This window comes from Symphalangus syndactylus, chromosome 3 (assembly GCF_028878055.3).
Source record: "Symphalangus syndactylus isolate Jambi chromosome 3, NHGRI_mSymSyn1-v2.1_pri, whole genome shotgun sequence".
Lineage (NCBI taxonomy): Eukaryota > Metazoa > Chordata > Mammalia > Primates > Hylobatidae > Symphalangus > Symphalangus syndactylus.
This window is the reverse complement of record NC_072425.2, coordinates 17,435,090-17,449,416: the sequence shown is the minus strand read 5'-3', so window position 1 is coordinate 17,449,416 and position 14,327 is coordinate 17,435,090. Positions and strand designations below refer to the sequence as shown.

General features: G+C 45.0%; 1 protein-coding gene across 7 annotated transcripts in view; it reads left to right on the top strand.

Annotated features, from left to right (window-relative positions):
- GARNL3 (GTPase activating Rap/RanGAP domain like 3) overlaps positions 1–14,327 on the top strand; it is a 169,437-nt gene extending 155,110 nt beyond the window's left edge. For all 7 annotated transcript variants that reach the window (XM_055271026.2, XM_055271028.2, XM_055271022.2 and 4 more), the window contains 6 exons: positions 4,173–4,280; positions 5,783–5,901; positions 7,941–8,079; positions 9,646–9,861; positions 11,373–11,499; positions 13,870–14,327. In XM_055271026.2, coding sequence (XP_055127001.1) covers positions 4,173–4,280; positions 5,783–5,901; positions 7,941–8,079; positions 9,646–9,861; positions 11,373–11,499; positions 13,870–14,041 — 881 coding nt within the window. In that variant the 3' untranslated portion in view covers positions 14,042–14,327. The remainder of the gene's footprint in view (positions 1–4,172; positions 4,281–5,782; positions 5,902–7,940; positions 8,080–9,645; positions 9,862–11,372; positions 11,500–13,869) is intronic.

Here is a 14,327-nt window from a genome sequence, read left to right as displayed (position 1 = left end):
TGTAGAATCTAAGAAAAAGTTTGAACAAGTGGACAAATATACTATGCTACTGAATGGGAAGACTTCATCTTGCAAAGATGTATATTTCTCCTCAGATGAAATAAATTAATGTGATTCCAGTCAGGATCCCAATTCTTTTCTCTTTATGCCTGGCATGTAGTAGGCACTCCATAAATATCTGCTAAGTGATTAGATGAATGATTTGCCAGAAAATTTTTTAAAAGATTTGTCATGAAGGATGATTATTTCTTTAACATTGTAATTTATTGCAAAGCTACAGTAATTAACACAGTATGATGCTGGTGCAAGAATAGACAAGCCACTCAATACAACAGAATAAAGTCCAGAAATAAACTCAAGTATATATAAAATGTATACGATGAAAGTAGCATTTCAAATCTGTAGAGACATGATGAATTTTTTTAAAAATAACGTTAGGACAATTGGACAAACTTTTGGAAAAAGTATATGCCTCTGTTTTTAGTTCTAAATAAATTAAAAGTGAAATATAAAAAGTCAGTGTCTGAAATTTATAAAAGAAAACATGAACCACTGTGTACCAAGTCTTAGCGGTGGAGAGAGCCTTTCTAAGGACGACATTAAAGCCGAAGTCGGCCGGGTGGGGTGGCTCACACCTGTAATCCCAGCACTTTGGGAGGCTAAGGTGGGCAGATAGCTTGAGGTCAGGAGTTCGAGACCAGACTGGCCAACATGGTGAAACCCCGTCTCTACTAAACCACATGCCTGTAATCCCAGCTACTCAGGAGGCTGAGGCAGGAGAATCGCTTGAACTCGAGAGGCAGAACCCAAGAGGCATAGGTTGTAGTGAGCCAAAATCGCGCCACTGCACTCCAGCCTGGGTGATAGAGCAAGACTCTGTCTCAAAAAAAAAAAAAAAAAAATACATATATATATATATGTATGTGTGTGTGTGTGTGTGTGTGTGTGTGTATTTCTCCCTGGGACATAGGGTTACAGATGATTTTTTAAATTTTCTTCTTTATGTTTTTCTTTGTTCCTCAAATATTCTACAAGAAAACACAGAAAAAAATAATGAAGCTCATAAAGATGTAGATATAGATACAAAGTATTTAACAGTAAATAACATTCTGAATAAAAATCACGTGACTTACATATAACCCAGCAATCTATACAAGAGAAATGAATATATGTCCATGCAGACTTGTACAGGAATGTTCATAGCATCTTTATTAACAATAGCAAAAAGCAGAAACAACCCAAATGCCCATCAAATGGTAAGTAGATCAACAAAATGTAGGCTATTCATACAGTGGAATATTATTTGGCCATGAAAAGGAATGATGCACTGACACATGGGTGAGCCTCAAAAACATCAAGCTCAGTCAAAGAAGCCCGACACAAAAGGCCACATGTTGCATGATGCCATTTATATGAAATGTCTGGAAAAGGCAAATCCACAGATACAAGCAAATAAACTGGTTGACCAGGGCTAGGGGAAGAAATGGGGAGTGAGGGTTCATTTTAGGGTGATGAGAGTTCTAAAATTAGATCATGGTGATGTTGGACAACCCTGTAAATATGCTAAAATTCATTGAATTGTACATTTTATTTTTTCGAGACAGTCTAGGTTTGTCGCCAGGCTGGAGTGCAGTGGCACGATCTTGGCTCACTGCAACCTCTACCTCCCGGGTTCAAGTGATTCTCCTGCCTCAGCCTCCCGAGTAGCTGGGATTAAAAGCATGCACCACCACGCCCAGCTAATTTTTATTTTTAGTAGAGACAGCATTTCACCATGTTGGCCAGGATGGCCTCGATCTCCTGACCTCGTGATCCGCCCACCTCAGCCTCCCAAAGTGCTAGGATTACAGGCGAGAGCCACTACACCTGCCTGAATTGTACATTTTTAATGGATGAATTTTGTGGTCTATAAACGATCTCAGTAAAGCTGTTATTTTTAATAATTAAAAAATAAAATTGGTTTCATTATTTTTCAAACAGTAAACATACTAATGCAGCCAAGACCCAATTGCAACAAAACTCTGTATCTACAGACTCATCAAGTTGCTAATTATATCATGTTTTCTTCCTTTTTTTTCAGAAATTAGAAATGTGATTCTAAAATGTAGGTGGGGACATTTTGTGAACTAAAATGCATTAGCAGAACCCAAGATACTGGTCTTACATGTCATTATCTCTTCTCAGAGTAACACTACCGTCTTTACCTCTACCCTCTGTAGACAGTTTTAAACATTTAAATGAATGAAATTATACAGTATGTGCTCAGATATCTAGCTTCCAGCTTTTCTTTTCTTTTTTTTTTTTTTTTTTTTTTTTTTTTTTTTTTTTTTTTTGAGATGGAGCCTCGCTCTGTCACCCAAGCTGGAGTGCAGTGGCATGATCTCAGCTCACTGCAAGCTCCGCCTCCCGGGTTCACGCCATTCTCCTGCCTCAGCCTCCCGAGTAGCTGGGACTACAAGCGCCTGCCACCATGCCCGGCTAATTTTTTTTTTTTTTTTTTTTGTATTTTTAGTAGAGATGGGGTTTCACCGTGTTAGCCAGGATGGTCTCAATCTCCTGACCTCGTGATCCTCCTGCCTGGGGCTCACAAAGTGCCAGGATTACAAGCGTGAGCCACCGCGCCTGGCCGCTTTTCTTTTTTTGCTCAATATTATGTCTGTGAGTCATCCCTGTTGTCGTGTGTCAATAATTAACATTCAGATATTTATTAACATCCATTCTTTATGATGTTAATAAAAATTCAGGCTGGCACGGTGGCTCATGCCTGTAATCCCAGCACTGTGGGAGGCCGGGGCGGGTGGATCACTTGAGGTCAGGAGTTCGACACCAGCCTGGCCAAATGGAGAAACCTCGCCTCTACTAAAAATGCAAAAACTAGCTGGGCATGGTGGCCGGTGCCTGTAGTCCCAGCTACTTGGGAGGCTGAGGCAGAAGAATCGCTTGAACCTGGGAGGCAGAGGTTGCCATGAGCCGAGATCTCACCACTGCACTCCAGTCCGGGTGACAGAGCAAGACTCCGTCTCAAAAATTTAAAAAATAATAATAATAATAACTCGGTCTTTCATTGAGAAAGAAATGCATGGCTAAAACATGATGGTTTGGGAGGCCGAGACCAGGGGATTGCTTGAGCTCAGGAATTGGAAACCAGCCTAGGCAACATAGAGAGACCTTGTCTCTACTGAAAAAAAAAAAAAATTAGCTGGCTGTGCCGATGTGCACCTGTAGTCCCAGCTACTAGGGGATTTAAAGTAGGAGGCTCACTTTAGCCTGGGATGGGGAGGCTGCAGTCAGCTGTAATCATGCCACTGCACTCCAGCCTGTGCAACAGAACAAGACTCCGTCTCCAAAAAAAATTTTTTTTAATTAAAAAATGTGATGGACCGCTGTAATAAATGGGGCCTTTGTTTCTCCTTGGACTTTCTCACTCTAAGAGAAACCACGTGGTCTGAACCACGTGGACTTGTGTTCAGAGCTTGCAGCAGGCCAGGAACAATGTACTCGAATGAACCTTGTGTTAATCTAATACTGGTTGAGGTTCACCAAGAGGATACAAGTGTATGGCTTCAAGTCCTCTTGAATAATAATAAAATGTTTGGGGGTATCTGGCTCCCACCACCCTCGTCCTGAATGAGGCTCAAGGTGTGATCCGCCTTGCAGGAGGGCATTCTCCACCCAAGGGCTGCCATCAGGTGTCCCTTCTTGACCATTCACAAGTGTGGGAGACAGTAGGGCATAGGCATGCAGCACACAGGCTCTGCAGTCACGCAGACCTGTGTTCAAACCCTGCGTCCCCCACACAGTGCTTGTGAGACTTTGGACAAACTACTTCGCCTCTCCTAACCTCAATTTTCTCATCTGTAAAGTGAGTGTAATAATGGTATCTACTCTGTGAAGTTCTAGAGATTAAATGGGATAATGGCTTTAAAGCTCAGTGCCTGGCACATAGTAAATTCTCCCAAAACAGCAGCTCTTATTATTTGTAGTAGTAATATTATTCTGGCTCAGAATGCCTTTGACCCTAAGTATCCAGCATCATGGCGGTATTCATACTGGCTATTTATAAAGAACTAGCAGATAGGATACTATTCTTGTTGCCTGTTTTTCATTTCTTTAATTACAGTCATCTAAGTGTCATCTCTAACAAAAATGAGTTGCTGTTGTTTTCATTGCAGACAATTGCATCTATAAAAAGGTTTGTCCCTTTAATGGTGGCTCTTTTTTGGTTCAACCTTCTGCGTCAGATTTCCAGTTCTGTTGGAACCAGGCTCCCTATGCAATTGGTAAGAAAAATCTTTATCATAACGCTTTTCCCCTTCTTAGATATGTCTGAACTATTGTAAGCAACTCCTATGTAAGCAAATCACTGGCTTACTGCGAAATTGCTATAAATTATATGCGCATGATGAGTATTCACAGCGTTCTTTTTCTTTTTCTTTTCTTTTTGTTCCCCTTTCGGGACTATTGTCTTCTACTGTTCCTCCTAGTTTCTTTCAGTGCCTGAGCATGTATGCATTTGAGAACAATTAAATGTCATTTTTCAGTACTTGGTTATCATTTCAGCACCTCAGTTCATTTCTGGGCCTCACTTTCCTTTTTCTAAAATTCAAGTGTAAGGTCTCCAGCCTCAAAATGCTGACTGACCTCGGGGAGAAGCACAGTGCTTTCAGGGCCATCGGTATGTTTCATAGAAACTCAGGTACCTGCCTGCCACTAAAATGTCAGGACGTGAGCGGCGATGCTTTGTGTTTGTGACTCAAGATCCACAACTGGCCATTGCCTTTTGGGAGTCAGATCAGAGCCGAGAATGTTCCAGTTCATTCTTTTGTCCTCACAATAAAACTATGTGTTAATAGGTCCACAGGACAGCATTTTGAGAGGAAGGCAGAGGGACCAACCTAAGATCCTGGGAGGACCAGTCAGACTTGATGACAGATTAGACCTGGTAGACAGGAAAGGGAGGTTTTGAACCATGTTGCTGGAGGGGCTTGAAAGTCATGGCTAGAGGCATAGATGTGGTAGGCAGAGTCACCAGGAAAGCCAGGAGAGCAGATGTGCTCATCCACGGAAAGAGTGCAGAGAGAGCCAGTGTGAAGAAGGGGACGACACAAAGTGCCAGGAAGAAAGAGGTGTGCCACAGGGCAGCCAGGGCAGGCACAGTGCCTAGAAGCCAGTGTGTCATCCAAATCATTTCAAGCAGAGGGGCCAGCCCTTAACAAATAACTCAGCAAACCCATTGATCCCGAGGGATACTGCGAGGGCCAGTGAGGAATAAGATGCAGCCCCAGCTCAGACATGCAGCCCCAGCTCAGACGTGCAGCTGGAGGAGCACATGGGAGGAGCGAGGGGCACTGAAGGACACTAGGGCTGGGCCTTGAAGAGCGACCAACCAAAGGGAAGGGTCCCAGGCAGGATGGCCTGGGCCTGCAGACAGAATGTCAGGCTGGCATCTGAACAACAGAAGGGACTCCCCACAGGACTTTGGCAAGTGAGCTGCCTCGCTGGAAGATCAGGCAATGGGGTTTCCATAGGGGAAAATGGCAGCAAGCATGGTGACAGTGCACACCTCCTGGGAGGTGCAGTGTGGCAACCGAGGGGAGGCTGTCTTGGGAGCCAAGGCTACCTTAGGATCAGGGCTACATGCACATGTGAAGGAAGGAGAGAAGCAGCCAGAGGAATGAGAGATGGAAGTTTCTAGAGAAGTGAGTGTGACTATGACACAGTCACAGCCCCTTCGCGGCCACCAAGCCAGCAGCTGGGAGGTGACACTGCCGTTCCCTTGCAGTCTGTGCTTTCCCATATCTCCTGGCCTTCACCACCGACTCCATGGAGATCCGCCTGGTGGTGAACGGGAACCTGGTCCACACCGCAGTCGTGCCGCAGCTGCAGCTTGTGGCCTCCAGGGTGAGTAGGACTGGGATTTTATCTCTGAGCGGTTTGGGGGACCCCCACACTGTGGGATTTCAGGTGAGCACAGAAGCCGCCTCTTGTCAAGTTAGGCTGATGAAGACCTGTGTCACAACGCCAGCGCGAGATGGAAAGCCTGAGACCAGACTGATCTGCTGGGTTTTCATGTGTGATTTCAGTGGGCTTTCAGAACACTCCCCAGCTTTGTTAATAGTCATTCGGTGCTGGTGGCAGCTGGGGAGCACTTAGATGAAAAGAGATATCACCGATCAGAGACTGGGTCAGTTATTCATGTCACTGCTGCCCTGGAGGACAGTCCAAGTCTAGAAAAGTCAGAGCTTGCAATCTTTCTTCCTTTCCCACCCTCTATCCTCAATTTGAATTCATAGCCTATGAAACATGGTTAACTGATTAATCCATGCCTCATAACCCAGAGCTAGGGCAAAACGGAGGGACGCAGGAACAAAGATGCCTTCCAAGATGTCTTTTGTCGCTGGCACATAATCTGGGGGTTCTTGTTCTAGTCCCCTCCCCTGAGTCAGGCCCACAAAGTCCTCCCCAGCCCTGCCAGACTGGGCTGGCTCCCCCGCTGTGTCCCCTGTTCCCTTCCCTGGTCCTGACATCCATCACATTTGGTGGTAGGTGACTGCTTATTTGTTCATCTTTGCTGCTGCACTGATGGTTCTGTGAGAGCAGACGCCACGCTGTCTACCATCATAGTACCAGTGGTGTGCTGAATGCTCCGGTCCCACAGTGCTCTGGAAAACGTGTGTGTGTGCACATATGTGCATATATGTATGATATGTGTACATATGTGCATGTATGTATTATATGCGTGTACATTAGTTGATTGTAAATAGCTTACAATTTACAAATAATAAATATACAATGCTGTTTATCATAAAAATCCACTTAGCCAATTGGTTCTTACAAAATGTTTTTGTTAATATTTGCTGAACTCTTGTATCCATAGCCAACCTACAGTTGCAGTTCAACCATTATTTTACACTTGAAGTTATATCTCAATCCAGTCATTTTTTTCCAATGTTTATTGTCATTTAATCTGATAGGTAATCTGCTATAAAACTATTTTTCACCCTCATATAATTCAGTCATTAAACTGAAACTTATTTCAGCTTCTGTACCTGACTAAACACACTTCCACATTTCTTGTTCATTACTAGTACTTTCTCCATCACTGTAAGTCTAGACAATCAACAAAACAACAAATCAAAGTCAAACTGACAGTCTTCGCTGGATTCCATGGTTTAAAGAGTCCCTCCATGATTGATTCCAAGCTCCCAGCGTGACGCCACTGCAGGTGGTGTTGGGGAGACGTGCGTTATGCCCCATGGTGCAGTATCTCTCCCCCAAGCTCCACACAGACACTGTTGGTGTCAATAACTCCAGAGCAGATGTAATAGTAAGCACAGTCAAATAATTAGGAATGGCTGGATTTGGATATTTAGGGCCTTTGTTTTTTTAGGTTTGTATAATTTAATTTCTAATCATGTGTTTAACAGCCAGTTTGCAAAATTCCTGAAAATTGGATCTCATAAATCACATCCAGCACACCACTGCTGTTAGCAGCAGCGCCAGCGCATCGTGGGTGTGCATGAGTATCTGCTGGATCAGTGAATGAAGAATCCATTTCCCCATCTGCCAAATGGGCCTAACTAAATCCCTAAGATCTTTCCCGTTCTAACACTCCAGGTGCCTGAGATTCCTGTTAGGGAAGCGTGTGCTGTGTTTGTGATTGCAGAAGATGTGTGGTGGAACACTGACTGTTTTCTATTGTGGATCAACAAATAGATGATGGAAAGTGGCGGGGAGTGGAATACTCAGGAAAAGTGTAACTAGCCACGCTGGGCTTTCCTCCAGAAGCCTCCCTCCATCCCTTACCCTGGCATCCCACACTGCACTGCATGCTCCAAGGATGGGGACCAGTTGGAGGGTTTGCAGTGATGGCAGGAGGGCCAGTGGATGCAAGGCCTAGAACACGAGGCAGCCTGGTAATGCTCTCTCTTTCTTTCTAGTCGGACATATACTTCACAGCAACTGCAGCTGTGAATGAGGTCTCATCTGGAGGCAGCTCCAAGGGGGCCAGTGCCCGAAATTCTCCTCAGACACCCCCGGGCCGAGATACTCCAGTATTTCCTTCTTCCCTGGGGGAAGGTGAAGTCCAAGTTTTACTGTTTTATTAATATTCGTAATCCACTCTAATTTCTCTAGTTCATTGTCTAATATCTACATGCGATTACTGCTTAAAGAAGTTACTATTTAAAGCCATTAAAAAAAGAAACCAGCCAAGTGCGGTGGCTCACGCCTGTGATCCCAGCACTTTGGGAAGCCGAGGCGAGTGGATCACCTGAGGCCAGGAGTTTAAGACCAGCCTGACCAACATGGTGAAACCCCGTCTCTACTAAAAATACAAAAGTTAGCCGGGTGTGGTGGCACGCACCTGTAATCCCAGCTACTTGGGAGGCTGAGGCAGGAGAATCGCTTGAACCTGGGAGGTGGAGGTTGCAGTGAGCCAAGATCGCACCATTGCACTCCAGCCTGGGCAACAGAGCGAGACTCCATCTAAAAAAAAAAAAAAAAAAAAAATCTTGCAGTCTGAATACATTGGTTGTGTTCTTAAGAAACCTTGTGATAACAACAACAAAACTCCATTATAAAAATAAATAAATAAATAAATAAATAAACTGGGCTAGGCACTGTGGCTCACAGCACTTTGGCGGGCTGAGGCAGATGGATCACTTGAGCCCAGCAGTTCAAGACCAGCTGGGCAACATGGCAAAACCCTGTCTCTAAAAAAAAAAAAAAAATACAAAAACTAGCTGGGCTTGGTAACATGTGCCTGTAGTCCCAGGTACTTGGGAGGCTGAGGTGGGAGGATCACCTGAGCACCGGAGGTCAAGGCTGCATTGAGCCAGGATTGCACCTCTGCACTCCAGCCTGGGCAACAGAGTGAGACCCTGTCTCTACAAAAACCAAAATTAAATTAGCTGGCTGTGGTGGCATGCACCTATGGTCGCAGCTACCCAGGAGGCTGAGGTGGGAGGATCACTTGAGCCTGGGAGGTCAAGGCTACAGTAAGTCATGATTGCATCATTGCACTCCAGCCTGAGTGGACAGAACAAGACCTTGTCTCAAACAAACAAAAAAAAGTTTCAGTGGAGAGGAGGGAGTTAAAGGCTATAGAGTTTCCAACTTGCAACAGCAGTGATTTTTCCTTCAGGGCTGTTAACAGTACTGGGTTTTGAAAGCTAAAAGAATAGAGTCATCAAGCCTAGACATTCCCCAGCACATGCAGTCTTTCACTCTATCTGGCTTTGCCCGCGAACCCCAGAGGCCTCTGCTGTGGTTACCTCATCGCTTTGAACACAGCGCTTTTCATACATTCTTACCACATCACTCGTCTTTATTGCACACAGTTAAGATAAAGCACAGAATTCCCCAAGCAGGGCAGCTTTTTGCTTTTCTTGTCTAGTCTTTTTTCTTGTGCAGTCGTGAGTGCATTTTACCTAATTTACACAGGAAAATGCTCTTAGAAAACACAAAGCCATCAGGCGCCCTCAAATTAGTGCCCCCCGGCCAGCCCTCCCAGTGGGACATTACAGATCAGCGTGTGACATAAAATCTTCCTTCATGCTATGTTAAGGAACAGGAAATTACTCTCTTGTAAATAATATGAACTTTTCTGAAAGTTCTGATGTTGTTTTTGAAATCACATTTCAGGTGAAATTCAATCAAAAAATCTGTACAAGATTCCACTTAGAAACCTCGTGGGCAGAAGCATCGAACGACCTCTGAAGTCGCCCTTAGTCTCCAAGGTCATCACCCCACCCACTCCCATCAGTGTGGGCCTCGCTGCCGTTCCTGTCACGCACTCCTTGTCCCTGTCTCGCATGGAGATCAAAGAAATAGCAAGCAGGACCCGCAGGGAACTACTGGGTAATGGTTCTCAATCTTGGTTTCCACTGTCTGTGAACAGACCAGCTGGTTTTATCTTTGGATATGAATTGTCCTCAGAAACAATGAGTTTAAAAGGAAAGTTTCCTTTTAAGAAGGGATTTTTAAGTAAGTTCTAATACATCTATACCAAGGAATACACTATAGTGTAGCCACCAACAGTGATGTTGTTGATCTATATTGATTGGTGTGGAAAGCTGCTCAAGCCACGTGAAGGGAGGAAATGGGCAGTTTATAAAACACTATGTCTAGTCTGATACCATTTTTAAAAATAAAAGTACCAATCTATGTATGATTTCCTAGAAAGGTATCTAGAAGGATTTATATCCCACAGTCCTCAGGCAACATTTTATGTTGGTGTATCCCAAAGTGGAAACGTACCATGTTTTTACACGTGTGTGTTCAGTTCCCTTATTACTTCTCCCAGCCCTAGACAGTGGGGGCAGGTCTGTGGATAGAACAGATGCAAGATATGTGTTGAGCTCTTAGCTTCTCTCAGTATAACTATGGGACTGGGCTCACACCTGTTATCCCAGCATTTTGGGAGAGGCTGAGGCAGGCAGATCACTTGAGTTCAGGAGTTCAAGACCAGCCTGGGTAACATAGTGAAACACCATCTCTACAAAAAATACAAATTAGCGAGCTATGGTGGCATGTGCCTATAGGCCCAGCTACTCAAGAAGCTGAGGCAAGAGAATCGATTGAGTCCGGGAGGTCAAGGCTACAGGGACCCATGATTACACCACTGCACTCCAGCCTGGGTGACAGAGTGACACCCTGTCTTTAAAAAAAAAAAAAAAGATGAGAGCCCAAACCAGAGAAACATAAAGCCCCAGATAAGTGTGAAAAGGTTAGACTGTTAGAAACCTTTTTGTTCAGATTTGTGGAAACAAAATAAGGAAAAATGGAAGTGACATGTTAAACCAGGAGAAACTGGTTTGAAAACTTAGAATGGGATCTGCATGAACGCTGGCCTGAGCACATCCCTGCCCTGCAGTAATATTCCCTGAACAACTGGAGGAGGGGATTCAGGCCACCTGACAGGGCAGGACTTGACACTAACAAAGTCCATTGGTTTTTCCAGTTGGTGCCTTCCACTGTGTTTTTAAAATAAATGTATTGCTATTTTTGATGCAGTCTTCCATATCAAAGCTTGATCTGTCCACCACTGTTTACAAACCGCTGAGCTTTTGCAAAACGGAACCTCTGAATTGGAGAATTACAGGGTTATCAACGGTAGGACTGTAAATCATCTGTCCTCATTAGGCTCTTTGAGTCTAAATTTTTTGCAAAGTGTATATACTTTATAATCAGAAAAGAAAAACCTTCTACCAAGCAGAAAACCAATAATTTGAAAATATATATTCTATCATCTTTCTTCCTGACTCTAGCACAACAATGCACCAGTTCCCAACCAAGAAAAAATAAGGGTCTTTTCTGTCTCCGTGGCAGCCCTGTGGTAGTGACCCTCTGACCTATGATTCTCAATCCAGGCCTCTCGGATGAAGGTGGACCCAAGTCAGAAGGAGCGCCAAAGGCCAAATCAAAACCCCGGAAGCGGTTAGAAGAAAGCCAAGGAGGCCCCAAGCCAGGGGCAGTGAGGTCATCTAGCAGTGACAGGTAAAGAGAGGGAGAGGCACCTGCTTGGGTTGGTGGACCTATGAGTCACAGTACCGCCCAGGAGGCCCCTTCTGTGGATTGATAATGCCACTAGTGGCCCCTTTGGCAGCTACAGCAGAGGGCCAGCAGCCTGTTCCTCTCTGAGGGTCCCCAGACCCTCAGGCCTGCCAGGGAGGGAGCTAGACAAATGGGCACCCTTACCAGCAGTCAAAAGCTAATTCAAATACATTGAGACCTGGCCAGGCACAGTGGCTCACACCTTTAATCCCAGCACTTTGGGAGGCCAAGGCGGGCAGATCACCTGAGGTCAGGAGTTCGAGACTAGGCTGGCCAACACAGTGAAACCCCATCTCTACTAAAAATACAAAAAATAGCCGGGCGTGGTGACGCATCCCTGTGGTCCCAGCTACTTGGGAGGTTGAGGCAGAAGAATCGCTTGAACGTGAGAGGCGGAGGCTGCAGTCAGCCAAGATTGTGCCACTGCACTCCAGCCTGGGCAACAGAGCAAGACTCCATCTCAAAAAATATATATATGTAAAATATATTTTAATATATATTTATTATATATTTTATATTTATATATTTTATATATATATATATGTAGAGGGAGAGAGAGACTTTTTCCTCACCAGATTGACAGAGAGTTTTTAAAATAAAAATGCTGGCTAGGCATGGTGGCTCATGCCTATAATCCCACCACTTTGGGAGGATGAGAAGAGAAGATCACATGAGCCTAAGAGTTCAATCTGAGCCTGGGCAACACAGCAAGACCCATCTCTACAAAAAAAAAATATATATATATATATATATATATATATATATATATATATTAGCTGGGTCTGGTGGCATGTGCCTGTAGCCCCAGTTACTTGGGAGGCTAAGGTGGAAAGATCACCTCCTTCTGGGAGGTCAAGGCTGCAGTGAGCCATGATCACACCACTGCATTCCAGCCTGGGTAACAGAGCAAGACCCCGTCTCAAAACAAACAAACAAACAAACAAAAAACACTTAGTAAGACTGCAGGGAAACAGGTGCTCTCTATGCAGTAATGCAGTACTGGTAGCATATACACAGTCCAGCCTATCTGAATGCCAGGTCAGCATCACATGTCAATGAATAGTAGTTAAGTCACACTGATTTGTCCTATAAGATCTCTGTTATCCTTCAAGCAACATCACACGTGCTCCAGTGTGGGGAGTGATAGTTCGTATGTCCAAGCTTCATTCATTCACTCAACACACATTCTTGGAGCACCTAGGACTTAGTTGGGTATTAAGATATGGAAAGGACTAAGCCCCCACCTGTGCTTTCAAGGGGTTCCCAGGCCAGTGACAAAGACCAACAAGGGTCCAGACAATTACTGCATTCCAGCATGGCAGGTGATGTGTAAGGAGGGTTGCCATCCAGCCCACACCTGGGGCAGGAAGGGTCTCAAACATCAGGGGAGGCTGAGCCTCCTCTCAGAAGTCATAACCTGACAAGGCCCCTGCCCTCAGGGACTTTGCACTCTAGTGTGGGAAAACAGACAGCAAACCTGTAAACAAGTAAGCAAATAAAATCATTTCAAATAGTGACAAGTGCGACAAAGAAATTGAAAAGAAGTGACGGGGCTGGCACATAGAAGGTCTACTCTGAGAGAGGGGTCAAGGAAAGCTTTTTGAGGAAATAGCATTGGGCTGGGCTTGGAATGAATGGTAAGAAGCTAGGGGAACAGCCCTTCTGATAGCAACAACCTCAGGGCAAGGGCCCCGAAGCAGGCCTAGCATGGCCAGTTAAAAGGCAGGAGGAAGAGTGGACAGGCTTGAGCAGAGAGAACGGAGCCAGGAACTGTGTGAGGCCGAGAATGGGCAGCAGCTGGGCCGGGTGGGCTTTTGCAGGCCAATGAGTATTTGTGGAATGCATGAACTCCCTGAGAAGTGCAAACCAATATTGGTCAAATTAATATGCAGCTACTGAGAGAGTCCTGAGGAGCTGGAGGAAACAGAGGGAGTCAGGGGTGCCCTGGGAGGCTGGAGGGGTCACAGGCCTGGTCCCGGAACCTTGGCTATGAGTTTCAGCCTGATCCTCAGGCCCTGGGCACCCATGGGAGGGTCTTAGGCAGGGTGACATTATCTGGATTTGCACTTTAGAAAGGTAGGTAAATAATGCCTCACAAACACCTTCCATGTGTCACACACTTGGCCTTTAATCCTCACAACCCCCTGAGGTGATGGGGGTGGCATTCCATCACTTCCCCACCTCTACCACATAACAGTGAGTGTTTGGGGAGCCAAACTCATGAGCTCAGATGAGCAGGAAGTTGCCAGAAAAAAATAGGCCCAGTTCCGTGGTACTCCCAAGGATCCTCTTACAGTGACTTGTCTCTTCTAGGATCCCATCAGGCTTCTTGGAAAGTGCTTCTACTTCCGAAGCCAACCCTGAGGGGCACTCAACCAGCTCTGACCAGGACCCTGTGGCAGACAGAGAGGGCAGCCCGGTCTCCGGCAGCAGCCCCTTCCAGCTCACGGCTTTCTCCGATGAAGACATTATTGACTTGAAGTAACAGAGTTGAAATCTCATTTGCCATCTTTAGTTTTCCTATGGAGGTTTATACTCTTTAAACAGTTCTGATGTAATTTCTCAACAAAATGTGGCTTTTAGCCTGTCAGTGATCTATTGGACCAAACCTTCTGCACACTCGGCCAGTTTCCTCTCCAATGTCCAGTGCCATCTTTCCTGACCTTTGTTTCTTTCTGTTCAGGAACCATCAGTCCCCTTGTAATAAAGGTGGTAGATTTCATTGAGGTTTTAGATTGAAACTTTGAATAAATCAAAAATATTCATTCTTA